Consider the following 13,803-nt stretch of genomic DNA (forward strand, 5'->3'; position numbering starts at 1 on the left):
TAACAGTTGCTGATCTAGAAAAGAGGAATCGTTGAAATGCTGTGTGCTGCAGTAAAATAAGAAGAAACGCTTAGAGATTTCCTCTGTAAAGCTGTGTTCGAGTTGAGTGGATGTGGGTTTGAAATTCAAAATAAAAGCCACCGTTTTTTTTCCCAGGCCATCTGCGCTCCCTTTAGAACCTCAGTTTGGGAGAAAACCCGACGAACTGAAGCAGTTTTTAATTGCTGTTTCTTCCACTTCCACTGCTCTTTTTTTTTTCTTGTTCTTTCCAATCCTTACTGAGGTGAAGAAACTGTTGAAGAGAATATGACACATGCAGAATTGCAGATAAGCATTGATGCATGGAGCGCAGCCAAAATAGGAGATCAAAGAAGAATGTCAAAAAAAGAAGCTCAGCATAGTGAAACCTTAATCAGAATAATGAGACTTTAGAGTTGAAGGCTTTAAGCATAGTGAAACCTTAATCAGAATTAAATTCTAGATATAGTAACAGGTTGTCTAAATATTCTTATGGAAATGATAATTAACATCAATATTCTTATGGAAAAATCTTTAACTTTATCTCAATAGCACTTGATTCACTAAATTGTCTAAGTTTGTGGATGAAGAACCATGTGGACCAGTAGCTTCTTCTGCAAGTTTCTTCCACTCCATGACCTTATTTTTCATCTTCTTACCCTTCTCACCCTCCATTAACTCTTTGACAAGCTTCTCTACCTCATCCCTCTTCACATCATTACTAATCTCCATGCCAATGCCCCATTCATTGCAAGTATAGCGACAGTCCATTTGCTGGTCTGCGAAGAATGGCCAACAGAGCATAGGAACTCCTGCAGTAAGGCTCTCAACCGTTGAATTCCAACCGCTGTGCGTTAAAAATCCTCCAACTGATGGGTGGTTAAGGACTTGCTCTTGTGGGCACCACCCAGCTATTAGACTTCTTTCCTTAGTTTCAGCCACAAACTCTGGCGGCAAAATAGCGGATTCTCCAATAACTAGATCAGGTCTAATTACCCAAAAGAATGGACGCTTGCTATTTGCAAGTCCCCACCCAAACTCTACAAGCCGTTCTGGTGTCATGACTGCTATACTACCGAAATTCACATAGACAACTGAGTTTGGTGCCTTGGTGTTTAGCCACTCGAGGCATTCAGTTTCTTCTTTCCATAGACTGTATCCCATTTTCAAAGGGTGTTCTGGTATGTGATTGAGATGCAATTGAAGAGGGCCAACGGTGTACATACGGGGAAGCATAGATGAGAGAGCATCCAAAACATCTGACTCCAAGGCATCAAAAGTATGAAGAACAACTGCTGAAGCTTCATGAGCTCTATCGGTTGCTTCCATGGCGAAGTTAAATACAATGTCATCCGGATTTGTGGCTTCCAAGAAGGTCGGGAGATCCCTCAAACGGATATCTCTCATTCCCGGGATCCAATCTATTACGGTGTCCAGATAGCCATTTGTGAAACAGCTCTCATCTGCAATAGACAAATGAAATTCAATTGAAGAAACATTTCATTTGCATGTTTAGAAACAAGCAGTTAAGAGTTAAACATAAGTTAAACAACAATTGCTTCAATTAATAGTTTATATATTTCACCTTTGAGTGGAGCAAGTCCTTTTTCGACCACAGTGCGAAGTTGTTTAATTCCCATGAAGCTGCATGCAGCTATAGTGTAGAACAGGACTATAGGGACTCCGATTTCTTCAGCAGCTGTGATTGTGAACGTGGACATGAAACCATCTGAAACTATGCAAGTCACAGGAGGATTGCTGGATGTTGACATGGCATCATTGTTGAGTTTCGCAAGGAGGGCAAGAAAGGGAGCCAAGAAATTTTGTTTTCTGACGGATTCACAAAGCAAGGTGACATCTTGTGTGGCATCTTCATCTGAATCCGGAAGGCTATCCGAGATGGCTTCGAATTGAAAATCAGGCAAGCCATCAAGGGAATTGGGTCCTAGAGATTTAAGAAAGCGCTTGTGATTGAACTCTGTGTTAACAAAGGTTATGTGAAAACCTCTTTGGTGGAGGAGCTTTGCAAATTTAAGCATTGCCTTTATATGACTTTGAGCAGGAACTGGAATGCAAACAGCATGTGGCTTAGTAGCTACTTCTGTGGAATCCATCTTAGCTTTTGTATGTGCATTGCAGTGCTTGCAAATGCAGATTATTTATACAGCAAAACTGAGCTACTTTTCAATGTGTCCTGTTTTGGCTCTCTGTTTTTTCCCTCAGTCAAAATAGGAAACTGAGGATAATGTCAAAAAAGGAGGTCGCCAGATAAATTGAGGTAATGAGATGAAGTAGCAGAGTCAAAATAGGAATCTTCACTTTACCTGCAACATAAATAACTATATAGTGGTAGAAATTGTTACTTATAATAATATAAATAACTAATAGTCTACAAATTATGATTAAATCTTTATAACAATATAATCTAGAAGTTAGTCATTGGTTGATAGATAGTCAAATTTTCGACGCACAAATATGTGTGCAAAGAAAAATCAGTTGATCAAGACAACAAGGAAACTACTTGATCAATCAAGACAAAAAGAATAAGACTTAGACTTCGGTTTCTTGCCGATGTAAGGATAATTTGGTTCATTATTTCCCCTCTTCAATTCTGTAATTTTGTGTTACAGTATCACCCTTTTTTTAATACTGCCAAACTCAACAACTTGATTTGGTGTCATGACTGTTATACTCCCAACAAATCAAGAATCATGTATATACCTCCAATAATTAAGAGAAATTTATAATAAAACACATTTCTAGCATTGAATTTACATATAAACCCTAAAAGCTTTTAATTGAAGAAAGAAAAAAAAACTCAAAAAGGACCAGGTGTAGTATTTTTTTAAATTTGAATGATGTGTGAAATACCATTAGTATCCTGGCATTATGATTTTTAGGGGAAAAAAAAAAAACATTGATGACATTGTTGTAGTTTTTTGGTTTTTCAAGGATAGGAGCTCATATGGTACATTTAGTCCCTTTGAAAAGTCAAATGGGTTTTTTTCCTAAGAATTGAGTATTGTAGGTATATATTTTGGGCCCTATTTATGGAGTAAAGATATTTTGTCCCAATTTTCTTTGTTCCCCCTCTGGTCCCTATTTGGAATTTTGACATATGTCCTTTCATTTAACACCACATTTCCAGCCTTAACAGTGTGAACCTTCCCAACAACCAAGAAAATCCGTTATCTTCAAATAAAAAATAAAATAAAAAACCTTGACTGCAAACTCTCATCTACCACATCGCTTCAATTTCATCACTTCTTGTTTTCATCTTCACTGCTATTCTTCCAAGAGTTATGTTTTCAAAATTTAGTGGACAATGTGAATCCATAGCGATTTAATTTTTTTAACCCAAGACTCGCTCATTATTAGGCCAACCCAACCCAACCCAACCCAACTCTCTAACACTAGAGTGTATAACGAATTTAGGATAAAGTAATCTTCCAAGAGATTCTTACCTCGAGAGTGCCTACGTCTATTCACGTTCAAGCAACGGCCTTGTTGTCAACCATAGTGGTGTTGGCTTGATTGATCAAGCATACCCACCGTTAAAACTACTTGATCATCTTCTGCTTCCCACTCCCTTTCTTCTTCAGTACGTTTGCACATTCTTTCTTCATTTTCTCACTTAGCCCACTCCAACAATCTCCTCGTGTAAGATATTGAAAGAAGAATGTGTTTTGTAAAATTTGATAAATGAAAGGATAGAGAGGATATCTATGATTGGTGTGACTTTAGGGTGTGGTTTTATAATAGGATTTAGAAGATAGAGTGACACGTGGCACAATAGTAGCAACCGAAAATCTTATCCGAAATATGAGATGTGAATTTTATAATAAATATGGACACGTGGCCATCGGAAATCTTATCCAAATATTTTATCTGAAATCTGAGATGTGAATTTTATAATAAATATGGACATGTGGTAACCGAAAATCTTATCTGAATGTTTTATCCGAAATCTGAGAAGTGATTTTATAATAAATAGGGAGCTTCACTAATATACCCAAAATAGGAGTTGAAATTATTAAAAAAAAAACCCCCCCCCACATGGAATGCACTTTAGAAACACACCCAAAACTCATTTACTACATAAGAAATTGGTGTTTAAGTTCTTATAAATTACGTGACTACTATTGATCAACTTGAAAGAAGCCCAACACAAAAAACTTAAATAGCACCCAAAACAAGCCCAGCCCAATTTTATAAAAAAATCCAAACAATTCATTACAAACAAAACGTCTTGAAAACCGTAGCTTCATTAACGTGTCATGTTATTAATGACTATAATGTTCCACACCTTTACTGTCATGTTGATTAATGGCTGTAATGTTCCAGTCTAGGGTAATAACACTGCTAGTTTACTATCATGTTGATTAATGGTTGTAATGTTCCAGTCTAGGGTAATAACATTGCTAGTTTCCTATGACATCTAATTTTTAATGCATGTCTACCCATTTAATGTTCCAGTCTAGGTTAATAACACTACTAGTTTCCTATGACATCCTATTTCTAATGCATGTCTACCCCTGTAATGTTCCAGTCTAGGGTAATAACATTGCTAGTTTCCTATGACATCCTATTTCTAATGCATGTCTAGCCCTGTAATGTTCCAATTTAGGGTAATAACATTGCTAGTTTACTGTCATGTTGATTAATGGCTGTAATGTTCCAGTCTAGGGTAATAACACTGCTAGTTTACTGTCATGTTGATTAATTGCTATAATGTTCCAGTCTAGGATAATAACACTAGTAGTTTCCTATGACATCCTATTTCTAATGCATATCTACCCCTGTAATGTTCCAGTATAGGGTAATAACACTGGTAGTTTCCTATGACATCCTATGCTTTTCTTGCAAGAAAGATAACTACAACTAAATCCCCTTAAGAGAAAACGAAGTTTTAGACCTCTTTTGTATGATGGGACCTTAGCTTTTGTAAACTAGCGTTAAAACGCCTTATTTGAGTTAGGACTTTATTAAGGATCTCAAACCGCTTTCTTCTAGAAGGATTTCCCCTTAGCGTAACGGTTTATCCTTATGACTTCCCCCAAAAGGTCTTTGGCAATCTCAATCCTATTCTTCTGCTTCTGCTTCTCCGTTTGGATACATGGTAACATGTCCCCCGTATTTGGCGAGGGAAAGGATGATGAGCGAACTCTTTCGAGCGGGGGAATATTCCAATTCCAATTTAAATTGCTAATTGAGTGAATTAAGCAAGGGGGATCTCGAATTGTCTACTTGAAGGGGGGAGGGGAGATGCTTCCCATCCCACAAAGGAGCCGTTAAATCTTTTCTTTTTCGATTTCCATTTCGCGCTAGGGCACTCATCCGTTGCTTGTTTGTAGTTATGTCAGGCAAAGGTATTCTCCCTCTTTTTTTTTTGAAGTCCATTTTTCGGTGGTTGGAAAGCGAGCGAAGACTTTAACTCGCTGCTCCTTTTTCCTATGACATCCTATTTCTAATGCATGTCTACCCTTGTAATGTTCCAGTCTACGGTAATAACATTGCTAGTTTACTGTCATGTTGATTAATGCTTGTCATGTTGCTATTTCTAATACATGTCCACCAAAGAAAAGATGAAGAAAGAACAAACCAAACCAACTCAAAACAAGCTGAGCCTAGATTGTTAATACTATTATGTCATAGAAGTACATTGTTAATACTCTATCATAGAAGTACATTGTCAAACAAAAATGAGATCCATAATTGAAATAGTAACAAAAGATAAATCGATCATCAAAGCTTAAAATACATTTCGAAAATCAACTAAAATCTGAAGAGAAACACATAATTGAAGCAAAAAATAAAAAATCTCAAGTCCAAACCAAACGACGACGACGATGACGACAATGATGACGATGATGACGACAACGACCACGACGACGTGACGAAAGAGGAGTAGAGCTAAGAGCATTTGATCGAGGTTCATTCGAGATTCCGAACAATGCGAAGAAAAAAAATGTCAATAGAAGCACGATTTTAGAACAAGAAATCAAAGGTGAAATATTGAAAATTGTAGATCAGAGATGAAGAATATAGTTGGGCCTGAGATTGAGCTTCAATGGAACCTCCTCTTGCTCCAACACCGAGAAAGCACCGCCAAGAAAGGAGAAAATAAATATGATTTGGTTTTTTGGCAGATATGCTTTTCTGGCAGATTTGATTTTTCTCTCTCAAATCCATAGTACAAGGGCAATATAGGTATTTTACACACACAATTAAACTGAAAAATAGCTATTAAATTGAAAAAATTGACGGCTGTCGATTTTTGGGTGTGTTTATAGTTTTTAAATGGTATAGTGTTTCTTTATAAGATTATGTCTAAGATTGGTTATATAACTAAATTTGTATAATAAATATGGACACGTGGAAACCGAAAATTTTATCCGAAAATCTTATCAAAATTAATCTTATAAGTATATAAATAATAAAATAAATTTGTTGTGAATAGTAATTGCCCTTTGCCATGGCAAAGGGTGGAAAAACAACAACAAAATTGCTAGGGCAGACACTATTCACATGAATAGTACCAATCCTTGCCTCCCCTTCCCTTTTGCCATGACACTATTCATGTGAATTTTACCATTCACATGAAGACATCAATATATAATTTGAACATAATTAATTAAAATCTTAGAGCAAAACAAAATTCTAGCCTGAGTACATATTGCTAGCTAGCAACATAAGTTTTACAGGCCTGAGTACATATTGCCAGCTAGTTGATTATTTGAGACAATGGAAATAAAAAATAATAATTAAAATCTTCTAGTAAAATCTTCAGCTTTTTCTTAATAGCACTTGATTCACTAAATTGTCCAAGTTTGTGGATGAAGAACCATGTGGACTAGTAGCTTCTTCTGCAAGTTTCTTCCACTCCATGACCTTATTTTTCATCTTCTTACCCTTCTCACCCTCCATTAACTCTTTGACAAGCTTCTCTACCTCATCCCTCTTCACATCATTACTAATCTCCATGCCAATGCCCCATTCATTGCAAGTATAGCGACAGTCCATTTGCTGGTCTCCAAAGCATGGCCAACAGAGCATAGGAACTCCTGCAGTAAGGCTCTCAACCGTTGAATTCCAACCGCTGTGCGTTAAAAATCCTCCAACTGATGGGTGGTTAAGGACTTGCTCTTGTGGGCACCACCCAGCTATTAGACTTCTTTCCTTAGTTTCAGCCACAAACTCTGGCGGCAAAATAGCAGATTCTCCAATAACTAGATCAGGTCTAATTACCCAAAAGAATGGAAGCTTGCTATTTGCAAGTCCCCACCCAAACTCTACAAGCCGTTCTGGTGTCATGACTGCTATACTGCCGAAATTCACATAGACAACTGAGTTTGGTGCCTTGGTGTTTAGCCACTCGAGGCATTCAGTTTCTTCTTTCCATAGACTGTATCCCATTTTCAAAGGGTGTTCTGGTATGTGATTGAGATGCAATTGAAGAGGGCCAACGGTGTACACACGGGGAAGCATAGATGAGAGAGCATCCAAAACATCTGACTCCAAGGCATCAAAAGTATGAAGAACAACTGCTGAAGCTTCATGAGCTCTATCGGTTGCTTCCATGATGAAGTTAAACATGACATCATCCGGATTTGTGGTTTGCAAGAAGGTCGGGAGATCCCTCAACCGGATATCTCTCATTCCTGGGATCCAATCTATTACGGTGTCCAGATAGCCATTTGTGAAACAGCTCTCATCTGCAATAGACAAATGAAATTCAATTGAAGAAACATTTCATTTGCATGTTTAGAAACAAGCAGTTAAGAGTTAACCATAAGTTAAACAACAATTGCTTCAATTAATAGTTATATATTTCACCTTTGAGTGGAGCAAGTCCTTTTTCGACTACAGTGCGAAGTTGTGTAAATCCCATGAAGCTGCAGGCAGCTATAGTGTTGAACAGCACTATCGGGGCTCCAATTTCTTCAGCTGCTGTGATTGTGAACGTGGACATGAAACCATCTGAAACTATGCAAGTCACTGGAGGATTGCTGGATGTTTCTATGGCATCATTGTTGAGTTTTAAAAGGAGGGCATGAAAGGGAGCTAAGAAATTTTTTCTGACGGACTCAGCAAGCAAAGTGCCATCTTGTGTGGTGTCTTCATTTGAATCCGGAAGGCTATCTGGGATGGCTTCGAACCGAAAATCAGCCAAGCCATCAAGGGAATTGGATCCTAGAGATTTAAGAAAACGCTTGTGATTGAACTCTGTGTTAACAAAGGTTATATGAAAACCTCTATGGTGGAGGAGCTTCGCAAATTTAAGCATTGCCTTTATATGACTTTGAGCAGGAGCCGGAATGCAAACAGCATGTGGCTTAGTAGCTACTTCTGTGGAACCCATCTTAGCTTTTGTGCGTGCATTGCAGTGCTTGCAAATGCAGATTATTTATACAGCAAAAGTGAGCTACTTTTTCAATGCGTCCTGTTTTGGCTCTCTGTTGTTTTCCCTCCACACAAGTCTATATGCAGATAAGATAACCACAGAGTGAGAAGAAAGCTGTCAGACAAGTTGAGGTGAGAAGAAGCAACGTGGAACTGGTATCTTCTATTGGCCTTTCCCCAGTTTCTTCTCCAATTATTGGACCATTTACGTCTACATCTACCACAAAGAGTTCAATTCTCATTCTTTTTCTGCTCTGAATAAGAAAATGAAAAATAAAAATAAAAAATCATTTCAATACCTGCATCATAAACTTAGATATATATATTGTTACATCACTAATAGTCATATCTTTTAAATCTTTTTGAATTTATACACTTATGTTGGTCAAGTATTTCAAAATGTTCGGGAGATTCTGCTCAAGTCTCCAACTAACCAACTTAAAAACTGCAATCTGTCTTGCAAAGAAGCCTATTCCGTCACCTGTTTGCCTATCGAGAAACCAAGAGCTGCTAACATCCCTCTCCGATTTGAATGCTTGAGATTTTATGAAATGCAGGTAAATGCGTACTTTCTAAATGCAGAGCTGGGGATCCGATACTATATACTAGAAACACATGCTTCACTTATAATCTATAAAATGATTAAGCTTTTTAAAATTAATATAATCATTGTACACATAAGTGTATATTAGTCTCCTTGCCTATAGTACTAAATACTAAACCTACAGATTAGTTTGTATTATCATAAAAATCATAATAATTCCTATAATAAATTATTGGTATATCTTTGAACAAGTTTTGTAATTAACTAATTAACAACTCGGTCCTAGTTCAAATTTCCCTCGTTTGCTATAAAGAAAGAAAAAAAAAATCGGTTATATATATGTATATATATAGTTAGTAAACTTTTTGGAAAATGTTAACTGACAAGATTTTGAAGAAATTTCTTTATGTGTTAAAATCAATTTAGTTTAGCCTTGTTCTACTGGAACAAGATAGCAAGAAAGAAGAAAATAAAAAAATAACTATGTAAGCTTCTTGTCTTCAACAACATGACCAAAAGTAGGTAAGTTATATATAGTAGTATTGGCAGCTGTGTCGCCAATACCATATGCGTAACTTTGCAGTTCGAAACCAAACATTCAGCCCATGAGCCAAGCCAAGCATTTGTAGGGTTTGTAAAGACTACTGAACTTAGCATGTGTATCACGTCGAAAAAGATAGATAGATAGATATATACTTCATGGCACCTTCTATAGTGCACCAGGTGCACCCATGGACCATTTGTCCTTTATGATGCTCCCAGATTTTTTTAAAAATTGGTTACCGGTTATACAAGTTATCAAGTTTCCACTTTTTGAAAATGCAATTGCATAAGGGTCATGCAATTATGCCCTTCCTGTTTGGCAATTGGCATATGATAGGATAGTGATTTACAGTAGTTTGGATATGAGAGTACCCTAACATTGTAAGAGGATCCTAAAACTTATAAGTTACAAAATTTGGGTAGCGGTTTACAAGTTTTTGAACCATGATTACAACATTAGGGTTCACCTAATCCATAATGTTGTAAATACTCATTTACAAGGATTAAGGATGCATTTTACAATCAAATGGAACATAACTGTCCAAAACCGAGTAAAACAAGACCTTAATATAGTAAAAGTTTGTGTTTACACGTATAAGGACTCAATTTACTTTCCTAATGTCCCTAGTTACTTTAATATTGTACTAGACGTCCTTCTCTTTGTAAATTACGATATTACAAGATTAAGGAGAGGTTTTACAATGTTCTGGAACATAACTATCCATAAAAGAGTAATACAATACCTTAGTATTGTAAACATCCGAGTTTACAAGTATAAGGACCCAATTTACCATCCAAATGTTCCCATTTACCCTAATATTGTACTACATGTCTTTATCTTTGTAAATTTCGATATTACAAGATTAAGGATGCATTTTACAATCACATGGAACATAACTGTCCAAAACCGAGTAAAACAAGATCTTAATATAGTAAACATTTGTGTTTACACGTATAAGGACTCAATTTACTTTCCTAATGTCGCTAGTTACCTTAATATTGTACTAGACGTCCTTCTCTTTGTAAATTACGATGTTACAAGATTAAGGATGGGTTTTACAATGCTCTAGAACATAACTATCCATAAAAGAGTAATACAAGACCTTAGTATTGTAAACATCCGAGTTTATAAGTATAAGGACCCAATTTACCATATGAATGTTCCCATTTACCCTAATATTGTACTGCATGTCTTTATCTTTGTAAATTACAATATTACAAGACTAAGCATGCATTTTACAATCATATGGAACATAACTGTCCAAAACCGAGTAAAACAAGACCTTAATATAGTAAAAGTTTGTGTTTACACGTATAAAGACTCAATTTACTTTCCTAATGTCCCTAGTTACTTTAATATTGTACTAGACGTCCTTCTCTTTGTAAATTACGATATTACAAGATTAAGGAGAGGTTTTACAATGTTCTGGAACATAACTATCCATAAAAGAGTAATACAATACCTTAGTATTGTAAACATCCGAGTTTACAAGTATAAGGACCCAATTTACCATCCAAATGTTCCCATTTACCCTAATATTGTACTACATGTCTTTATCTTTGTAAATTTCGATATTACAAGATTAAGGATGCATTTTACAATCACATGGAACATAACTGTCCAAAACCGAGTAAAACAAGATCTTAATATAGTAAACATTTGTGTTTACACGTATAAGGACTCAATTTACTTTCCTAATGTCGCTAGTTACCTTAATATTGTACTAGACGTCCTTCTCTTTGTAAATTACGATGTTACAAGATTAAGGATGGGTTTTACAATGCTCTAGAACATAACTATCCATAAAAGAGTAATACAAGACCTTAGTATTGTAAACATCCGAGTTTATAAGTATAAGGACCCAATTTACCATATGAATGTTCCCATTTACCCTAATATTGTACTGCATGTCTTTATCTTTGTAAATTACAATATTACAAGACTAAGCATGCATTTTACAATCATATGGAACATAACTGTCCAAAACCGAGTAAAACAAGACCTTAATATAGTAAAAGTTTGTGTTTACACGTATAAAGACTCAATTTACTTTCCTAATGTCCCTAGTTACTTTAATATTGTACTAGACGTCCTTCTCTTTGTAAATTACGATATTACAAGATTAAGGAGAGGTTTTACAATGTTCTGGAACATAACTATCCATAAAAGAGTAATACAATACCTTAGTATTGTAAACATCCGAGTTTACAAGTATAAGGACCCAATTTACCATCCAAATGTTCCCATTTACCCTAATATTGTACTACATGTCTTTATCTTTGTAAATTTCGATATTACAAGATTAAGGATGCATTTTACAATCACATGGAACATAACTGTCCAAAACCGAGTAAAACAAGATCTTAATATAGTAAACATTTGTGTTTACACGTATAAGGACTCAATTTACTTTCCTAATGTCGCTAGTTACCTTAATATTGTACTAGACGTCCTTCTCTTTGTAAATTACGATGTTACAAGATTAAGGATGGGTTTTACAATGCTCTAGAACATAACTATCCATAAAAGAGTAATACAAGACCTTAGTATTGTAAACATCCGAGTTTATAAGTATAAGGACCCAATTTACCATATGAATGTTCCCATTTACCCTAATATTGTACTGCATGTCTTTATCTTTGTAAATTACAATATTACAAGACTAAGCATGCATTTTACAATCATATGGAACATAACTGTCCAAAACCGAGTAAAACAAGACCTTAATATAGTAAATGTTTGTGTTTACACATATAAGGACTCAATTTAGTTTCCTAATGTCCCTAGTTACCTTAATATTGTACTAGACGTCATTCTCTTTGTAAATTACGATATTACAAGATTACGGATGGGTTTTACAATTCTATGGAACACAGCTGTCCAAAACAGAGTAATATGAGACCTTAATATTGTAAACATCTGTGTTTACAAGTATAGGGACCTAATTTAACTTCCGAATGTTCCACTTTACCTTAATATTGTACTACATGTCCTTTTTTTGTAAATTACGATATTACACGATTAAGAATTGATTTTATAATATAATGGAACACAAATGTCCAACAGTGTAATACAAGTCCTTCCTATTGTAATATCGTAAATGGGAAGTGAAATCCTGTGGAAAACGAAGCCAAACTTTAAGAAAATAGGCATGCATGCACGTTTGCAATTTCAAACAGACAGTTTGTCAATTGCATTATACTTGTTCAATTTTGAACTCACTGTTTGTCAATTGCATTATGTTTATTCAATTTCCAACGCATTGTTTGTCAATTGAGTTATTTCCTTTTCCTCCTAGGCGACCCAATCTATCAGTGCCCTTTCCATTTTATGGTCACTTCCTTTCAAATTAACTCATTCAATCCATTCACATACAACAATACACGATCATATTTGACATCATTATATAATACGTTTATAGCATCAAACAAGTTACATAAGCTTTGGGGTTACAAAACTATTTCGAAAGGGAATTGAAATCCTGTGGAAAACCAAGCCAAAAGGGTTGAAAAAAGGCATGCATGCACGTTTGCAATTTCAAACTTACGGTTTGTCAATTGCATTCTTGTTGTTCAATTACAAACTAACGGTTTGTCAATTGTATTATTTTTGTTCAATTTCCAACTCACTGTTTGTCAATTGTGTTATGCTTGTTCAATTTCCAACTCACTGTTTGTCAATTGCATTATGCTTGTTCAGCAAATCAAAAACCCATTTATTTCTGCTTAGTTTCTTCCTGTGCTGCATTAATTTCTGCTTAGTTTTTCTGGTTTTCTTTTCATAACATAATTACTTGATTTCATAGAGGGATACTTGATTTCATAGAGGGAAAATTACCCATAGAAATAGCTGGTTTTCTTTGAGCAGATCAATATAGCAAAATGTTATATTGCTGGTCTTTGGGAACTCAAGTGTGGACAAGGATAATAAAGCTATTAATTTTACCTTTGCAATGGCCACTTAAATACGTTTCAGCAACATCAACTCGTTTCCACTGGTTTTTTGTGAACCATGCAAAAATGCCCAGCCACCGAGATTTAAGATCTTCTCAATTCATCTCCAGAATCAAGCGATTCACATGTAGGGGAAGAGAGGGAGAGATGAAAGAGAGAGTGTCGTTGGTGGGATTGCCTATGCAGCAATTCACGATCTTCCCTTCTCCCTTTCTGTCGTTCTGTTTTTCTTTTCTTGTTTTCTTTTTCTTTTTCCATTTAATTTTTATTTTATTCACTTTTACCTACACCAACCCTTTTAACAGGTTACCAGCATTCAATGGTGTGGATTTAACCCTCAT

General features: G+C 35.6%; 2 protein-coding genes across 3 annotated transcripts; both read right to left on the reverse strand.

The window, feature by feature from the left end:
• Positions 1 to 442: 442 nt before the first annotated feature.
• On the reverse strand, positions 443 to 3,717 carry LOC148296381 (7-deoxyloganetin glucosyltransferase-like). 2 transcript variants are annotated; one of them, XM_088249501.1, is made up of 3 exons: positions 3,483 to 3,717; positions 1,604 to 2,342; positions 443 to 1,481 (listed from the first exon to the last, which is right to left on the reverse strand). In XM_088249501.1, exons 2-3 carry the CDS (start codon positions 2,130 to 2,132, stop codon positions 559 to 561), a joined length of 1,452 nt encoding a protein of 483 aa, XP_088105627.1. In that variant the 5' UTR covers positions 2,133 to 2,342; positions 3,483 to 3,717; the 3' UTR covers positions 443 to 558. The 2 variants fall into 2 exon arrangements, with proteins under 2 accessions (XP_088105627.1, XP_088105626.1); XM_088249500.1 differs by having other exon boundaries at positions 1,604 to 2,357.
• Positions 3,718 to 6,643: 2,926 nt separating this feature from the next.
• LOC110745551 (7-deoxyloganetin glucosyltransferase-like) lies at positions 6,644 to 8,511 on the reverse strand. Its single transcript, XM_021945656.2, has 2 exons — positions 7,855 to 8,511; positions 6,644 to 7,733 (listed from the first exon to the last, which is right to left on the reverse strand). Exons 1-2 carry the CDS (start codon positions 8,378 to 8,380, stop codon positions 6,805 to 6,807), a joined length of 1,455 nt encoding a protein of 484 aa, XP_021801348.2. The 5' UTR covers positions 8,381 to 8,511; the 3' UTR covers positions 6,644 to 6,804.
• Between the last annotated feature and the right edge of the window lie 5,292 nt (positions 8,512 to 13,803).

This window comes from Prunus avium, chromosome 2 (genome assembly GCF_965620075.1).
Source record: "Prunus avium chromosome 2, drPruAviu1.hap1.1, whole genome shotgun sequence".
Lineage (NCBI taxonomy): Eukaryota > Viridiplantae > Streptophyta > Magnoliopsida > Rosales > Rosaceae > Prunus > Prunus avium.